General features: G+C 45.9%; 1 protein-coding gene and 1 long non-coding RNA gene across 6 annotated transcripts in view; one reads left to right on the top strand and one right to left on the bottom strand.

Annotated features, from left to right (window-relative positions):
* LOC117957772 overlaps positions 1-5,757 on the bottom strand; it is a 12,922-nt gene extending 7,165 nt beyond the window's left edge. Inside the window, exon 1 of the long non-coding RNA XR_004659589.1 lies at positions 5,683-5,757. This is a non-coding gene — a long non-coding RNA (uncharacterized LOC117957772). The remainder of the gene's footprint in view (positions 1-5,682) is intronic.
* Positions 1-6,157, top strand: part of rnf216 (ring finger protein 216) — a 20,179-nt gene extending 14,022 nt beyond the window's left edge. For all 5 annotated transcript variants that reach the window (XM_034893764.1, XM_034893762.1, XM_034893763.1 and 2 more), the window contains 4 exons: positions 1,486-1,583; positions 2,819-3,041; positions 4,773-4,842; positions 5,269-6,157. In XM_034893764.1, the coding sequence (XP_034749655.1) occupies positions 1,486-1,583; positions 2,819-3,041; positions 4,773-4,842; positions 5,269-5,639 (762 nt within the window). In that variant the 3' untranslated portion in view covers positions 5,640-6,157. The remainder of the gene's footprint in view (positions 1-1,485; positions 1,584-2,818; positions 3,042-4,772; positions 4,843-5,268) is intronic.
* Positions 6,158-7,349: the final 1,192 nt, after the last annotated feature.

Below are 7,349 nucleotides of genomic sequence, written 5' to 3'. Positions count from 1 at the left end.
TGTGTGTGTGTGTGTGTGTGTGTGTGTGTGTGTGTGTGTGTGTGTGTGTGGGTGGAAGACACGCCCCGTGCAAGGGTTAACTCCGACGTCACCCACTGTATTTTTAGCCTCGCTATAAGAACTCAGGTGTGTTGCTGCTGTTCAACAGCTTGTCAAACAGGTCCGAGACATACACACCCTGTCACCCTTTCTAATGTCGTCTCTCTTCCTGGTCTCTAGGTTACCACTAGAGGGTGATCTTTCACCGCTATGCTTTTCCTCCTCCTCCCCCTCTCAATCTGTGCCTCATGGTCTTTGTGTGATCTGGCTTTTTCGGACACTTGAGCCCAGTTCTTCTGCGGCCCCTTGGCGGGCACATAACCCTTCCTCCCCTCCTCTAAAGACCCTGGTTTTAGAGAGAGTTTTCTCAATATACTTTATAGATGTCAGGTACATTCCAATGCTTCTCAGCTGTGTTTCGTGCATCTCTCTGCTTGGACACTCCCTTATAAATCAGAAAACTCTACACAAATGCAGTTGGTCTACTTTTTATCTGTTTTAAATAGAGCTGATCCTTTGCTCAAAGCTGATTTTGAAGGTCCTTGTGTGTCTTTGGAGAGTCTTATGGCGTTTCCATCCAAACTACTCTGAATGCCAATGGAAACTCTGAGCTCCTCCAGCTCAGTTCCCCACCCTCTGGCTGACCTTGCACACACGCAGCTGTCTCAATGAATATGGTGAGAAACACAAGCCTGTGGTAGCTAAAATGACAAAATCACACGCACGCACAGTGATGGAAGGATGTGTAAAGAGGTTACAGGACGAAGAGGGCGTTTTTCTGGTTTCCTTCCCAGGTTAAGGAGTCAGACTTGAGGTTGTTGTGGAGATAAGGTATGGATCATACTGGTGCTGCATCAGCTGTCATATGCCACGCTCTTCAATATTAGATGAGCGGTTCAAATATTTATGGTGGCAATACTTAGCTAAGGGTTAGCAACGGAGGCCACCCCTGGCTAACGTGTGTGTGCGTGCATGCGTGTGTTCAGCAATGTTGTCTGAACGTCTCTGGCTGACACGAAAAAGGAGGTAGGAGGATGGAGTTGCTGTTTCTAGGCAACAGAGCAGTCAGCGGCGAGCAAAGCACACTTTTGCTGCAGTGTCTCTCACACACACAGGCACACACACAGACACACACACACACACACACACACACACACATTTGCAGGGAGAGCCACACCTAATAGCTGTGTCTTTGCAAGTCCAAGTCCCTGCAGTGGCGGCACCAGCAGCATATAGAGCAGACTGTGGGGGAATACTCTTATTCAGCAGTAACTGGACAGGGAGTAGTGATGAATGGATGGATGTGGAAACGTGCCACAGTCTCCTGGTATTTGATGTTGTTTTGAAACAAGGAGATTCAAATGTTTTTTGCCTTCTCTTTCCATTTGTCCTACATAATCCCTACCCCTGACATTTGTCAAATTCCGTTCTCGTCATTTTCTGCAGGAGAGCTGTCGAAAGTGCCATGTTCAGTGGAAGCAGCATGTGGGGAAGACGTGTGAGCAGGTCCTGGAGAGGGACGAGATCCGCATGAGGGTGCTCTTGTAAGTGGTCCTGCAGAAACAAACATGACTCCACCAGAGTCCTCTATCAACACACCACCACTTAGCCAGCTACGCTAATGATCTGCAGAGGACATATGAGTCTCTCATATACAGCTTTCTATATCCTTTGATGGGATTGCAAGAAGCTTTGTGGTTATTAGTGGGGCTCCAGGAATCTTAATAAACTCTAAAACATTGCAAACATGCTAAATATTTTTTTTTATAAGTACACATTTAATTTGTACTGCTAAGACATATGGTTATATATTTTAAATTATAGCAGGCGGCCCACACTTACTTGACAACCTTTTGAAACTCTCACCAGGCGTCTGTTCTGCCAAAGATTTGAGTGTGGATTGGTAGCTGAAGAGATACCAGTTCACCTCCTGGGCACTTAATCTCATCAGAAACACTAGACCAGTTCCATGGTCAGGCTCCTAGAAATCCCCTTCATGGTCAGTACAGGGCACTGTTAACATTCATATATTAATATTTGACATGACAAAGAATACATTTAATCCTAGAAAATCATAAACAACAGTGCTCCTGATTATCCACGGTGTTTTCTACCCATGAACACATCTTAGAGGGCATTTTTGTCACAGGTCCCGTTTTTCTTGCTGTCTCCTGTACTCCTCACTCGGAAGGGATGCTGGGTAAACAGCTCAGTTTCCCGGACAACACTCCGGGAAGTGGAGAGGCCGGCTGCTTCCTGTGGCCCAGAAGGCCCACAGGCAGTACTTCCTGTTTTCAGCCGTGCACAGATCTTCTCACTTCCTGGTGCGGAAAGAGACAGGAAGTGGCCTGGTAGAAGGATCAGTGGAGCGGCTCTGAGCAGCACTGAACTGATGATTTTAACAGGACGTAACTAAATTCTGGCTAACTGGTAGAGTGTGCGCCCATATACAGAGGTTTGCTTCTTGCTGCAGTGGCCTCGGGTTCAACTCCGACCTGCGGCCCTTTGCTGCATATTGTTCCTCCTCTCTCTCCCCTTTTCATGTCTTCTGCTGTCCTATCAAAATAAAGGCCTGATAATGCCCAAAAAATAATAATAAAACAATATTCAAAAACACCAGGAAGACTCTGGCCTTTAGACACACAGGAGAAAGTTAACCGACTATACGCACAGAAGCGGATGTGTTTATGCAGCGCTGTTACGTCTCTCTTTAATTTTGTCTCCTTGTTGAATTTCTCTCACTCCCCTGTTTGTCTCACTCTCTGTCCCCGTGCTCCAGTGAGGAGCGTATGACGGCAGCTCGGGTGAGGAAGTGCGTCAAGTGCGGGACGGGCCTGGTCAAGTCGGAGGGCTGCAACCGGATGTCGTGCCGCTGCGGCAGCTTCATGTGCTACCTCTGCAGAGAGCCCATCACCGGCTACAACCACTTCTGCCAGCACGCCCGCTCTCCTGGCGCTCCCTGCCGACACTGCCGCAAGTGCTCCCTCTGGACCGACCCCACGGTAGTTTCTCAGACATGGCGTTTGCCTGTGCTTTTATTTTAAAGATAACTTTTTCTTTCGTCTGGCCTGCTTTTGTGAAAATTGTAGCAGGAAGGCCTGATGTGACACCAGCGCTTTGGCTTTCTTTCTGTTCAGCTACATCCCGACCAAAAAAAACAACAATCTGGCGATTTGTCACAGGATTGTGCTTTTTTTCTGCGATTTGGCTCCCCCAGTGTAGTACAAATAGATTTGGTATTTCAAAATGACTGTTTTTGTCAGATCACTTATAGATCTCAATGCGTCCAACTACACTTGAAGGTAGCTTGATTTTACAAACAAAGAGGGTAAGAAAAGAGCCGAGCGAGACACATCCACTGTGATTTGTTGTTGCAGAAAGTAATCGGCTGGTAAAACTCCAGGGCAAGTTCTGAAACCATTTGATGTCGCAGCAACACGGATGTATTAGGAGAAGGTGACGCGATAGAGACAGTAATGTTTCTCATTTACTGTACCGGACTCTCACACCGCAGCAAAACACGTTAAGCCTGATCGACGGTTACATGATTGGCTACCACAGCGTTGAGGATGTGGATGTCTTCAGATAGACTTTAAATCTGAAGACATATAGCATAATTGTTCACGCAGTCATTTGGCCACTAACTTTAGCCGGGACATATTCTGTCCCAAGATATTTCTTTTACCCTCACAACCGTGTTCATTAACTCCTCTTCACTTTGAGCCTGACCATCTGACTCGGTGGTAGCCCACCGTGACCTGGCCACAGTACCACTGGCAACCAGAAGCAACAATTAGTTCCCGAGCAGTTAATGAGCTGGAGCTGCTCCAGCGGCTATAGAGGGGCACCAGGACTGGCCAAGAACTGGTCTCCAACTGCACTGCCAAGAAATGTATTAATACTGGTAACCTGAGGGCTGGTGAAAGGGGCCGGCTGCTTTCTTATCATTATTTCAATTTTTTTCCTTGTCAAGAATGAATGTGAAGGAAGTTCTGACTAAACAAATACACACCGTTCACCGGCTTTAATTTCACTTCACCCAAAGGTTGACTTTCCAGGCAAGAGATAGGCGAGTCACAAACTAGTAGAGCTAGTCACGTAACATCACACTGGTTTATCTAATGACAAACTCTAGTCCCACCCTCCCTGGAGCCAGTTTCTCAAGACCCCCATCCACACTACGTTTTTGTTTAAAAGCCAATAACTATTGCCATGTTTACACTACTCTGGCGCTTCCAAGCTCTGTAAACTAAGACGTATTGAAACACGTAGGGCTGCACGATGTGAGGAAAATATCTAATTGCAATTATTTTGACTGATATTGCGATATGATGCATGATTTTGGCGTCTCTGCGGCACCACAATACTTCATTATGAAGGGTTTGACACATATTTTGGCATTAACAAATATTGCACCCCTGTGTGATTTGGATATTGTATACACTTGGATACACTAGTCTGTATTTCTCTGGAAATACTGAGTTGTCGCGAGAGCACAATTAGAATTTGCTCAGTGAGTTACTCTGGTATCGAGTAATGCTGCTCATTAACTATGCCCTTGTAGCTGAGCTGCACCAATCACATCGGTTTATCTGACATAGGCGGGCCAGAGGCGAACTAAACAGATGACTACAGTTCAATCTACCAGTTAACGGTAGAATAAACGGAGACCCTTCGGATCAAATTGCATCTTATTGGAAATACTAACAACTTCTGTGTGTTTGCTTCTGCAGCAAGATGATGAGCGAATCATTCAGGAGATCCAGAAGAAAGGAGAGGAAGAGCTGAATAAGAAGAGTGCAGGTCTGTACCGACTGTCACCGATCACGTTGGAGCTTGAAACTATTTATTATTGCTCAGTGATTCAACCCCGGTAACATCTCGTTACCTGTTCATTTCTGTAGACCGATGTAGAAATGGGATGAATTCTGTTTCCTGGCAGAGAAACGTAGTGCTGCCGCAACCTTATTCTTCCTCTCTACTGCTTCTCCTTTGTCTGTCTAAACATATATTTAGTCAGACAAGTTGGCTGTTGTTGTGAAGCGGCAGCGGTTGCAGGAGTGTTTCCTGTGTTTGTCTGGATGTGTTTATATAAAGTATGCGGGGCGGACGAGGGGTTTAATTCCAACCTCCAGGAAGTCTGACAACATTTCAACCTGCTATGAAACCGGACAGGAAGATCTGGTTCATCGATAACTTCCGCCTCCCCGCATTTTTTTGTCTTTTCAGATAATTCAGGAAAGAGGGTCGGCCCGCCTCCGGAGCCCATTATCGACGCCAAGCGGCCATGTGTGGGTCCGCCTCCCGAAAACCCTCCGAACCCCGCAGCCCCTCCTCACCCGCAGGCAATACAAGCTCCCCTGTTCGTGCCTCCACGCGGCCCCCGCTACCCTCCGGCTCCGCCTCAGGGCAGGATGTATGTCCTTCCCCCAATGCCCCCGGCCCTCTATGTGCCCCCCCTACAGCACCTGCCCCCCCTGAACAATAACAACAACAACAACAACAACAACCACCCTCCAATTAACCATCATCACCAAAATGACATGATGGACATGCCCATGCACTACGGACCCCCGCACCGCTACTACAGACGCTTCTAACACACACCCTGTGGCGAGTGTGTTAACCATGTCCTCATCAGACACACACACGCTCGCTCTCTACAGTTCTACTTTTCATTTCAGTGCTGTTTTTGAGATGTCATTATGTATCTCTCTCAGTGTGCATCACATTTTTCTACTCAGTCTCTCTATCCTTTTTCCTAGTTTGTGTGCTCGTGCAGATTTCGGACATTCTTTGGAGTTGATCTGATGGAACACACTGAAATGAAAACTGCATAAGTGGATTGAGAGCCACACAGTTAGACTCTGCCTTCTCCCACTGAACTTGGGACTTCAAAAATGAAGCAAAACGCTACATTACATGTTCCTTTTTTCATCTTTTTTCTCTTCGGGGTTAAACTGATGAACGGTTTAGAATCTTGAGACAATTTATTTCCAGTTTATACGTATATTTTTGAGTACATAATTGAAAAGAAAACCAGTTAGCATTCCCTTCTGTAACTTTTGTGTAACAGGTATGAAACAGTTTTCTAATAAAGTCGTATGTTCGCATTGTCTTGACTTTCTGGCTCATAAGAGTTTCAGCTTTGCCTCTTTGAAGGTTTTAGTTTTTAAAAATAAAAGCAAGATACGGTGATTTTTCTCTTCTTACTCCCTTTCTGCCTGTCTCTCTCTGTCATACCGTTCAGTCTGTCTCTCCCCCTCCTCTCTCGTCTTGTGCAGAAAAAGGGGCTGACTCATGATAACTGAGCCCTCGGGCTGTGCACCAATCACATGACAGACGGTCTGTTTTCAGCCAATCATGGCATAGCGACTGCTGTTCTTTGTGATGTTACTGAGAGGGGTCTTCTTTGTTCAGCCAAGTGTGCTGCGAGTGTGACAAATCACTTTACTGCTACACACACACGCGCGCACACACTCAGTGACACACATTTACAGACTCTTGTTTCTGCATGCAGACTATACAAGTCGTACAGCAAACCCCCGTTATAGCCCTGGGCTCCTAATGGTTTTAGTCATGGGTGGTATAAGACTGTCTGTGTTTGTATGAGAGCCAGAAGTAGACTTTAATCAGATTCAGCATCTTCTGACACCAAGCCGTCATGAATGAAATGGGCTTGTATTTAACAAAGACACACAAGCACATACAGGGGCTTCCATAGTCTATTACAATATAACGGTAGCGTTGCAGTGGGTTATTACTGTGCATGTCCATTTTTTCGAGACAGCAGAAAATATATGTATGTGTGTGTATATATGTGCGATACATTTTTGGACATCTTAGGCCTTTATATGGGACAACTGAAGAAATTAAAGGGGAGCTAGGGGGGGAATGACATGCAGCAAAGGGCAGCATGGAACCTGCGGTCGCTGTTTCAAGCTGTGAGGGTATATGGGCGCCTGCTCTACCACGTGAGCTACCCAGACGCTCAATAGTTTATATTTGAATAAATCCTGTCATTGTGTTCCTCAGTTAAGCTACATGACTGAAAGATGTGTAAAGAAAAAGACTGTTAAAGGCTTCTGAAGATCGCTTACCTACAGTAACACCAGAATACCTTTGGAGGTCAACCTAGACAATGCCTCAAAGTCAAAAAACAAACACCAGCATTATAGATGAAGCAGTACTCCAGAGATTAAGTCTCTCAAGGTTCATAAAGTCTGGGGATTTGCGAGGAACAGATTAAACAAGAGTCTATGTGAGGCTGTACTCACACACACACAGCAGTGCGTTGAGCTAAATGCTAA

This window comes from Etheostoma cragini, chromosome 15 (assembly GCF_013103735.1).
Source record: "Etheostoma cragini isolate CJK2018 chromosome 15, CSU_Ecrag_1.0, whole genome shotgun sequence".
In the NCBI taxonomy this organism is placed as follows: Eukaryota; Metazoa; Chordata; class Actinopteri; order Perciformes; family Percidae; genus Etheostoma; species Etheostoma cragini.
Note: the sequence above shows the minus strand (reverse complement) of the source record. Positions and strands in the feature narration are given on the sequence as shown.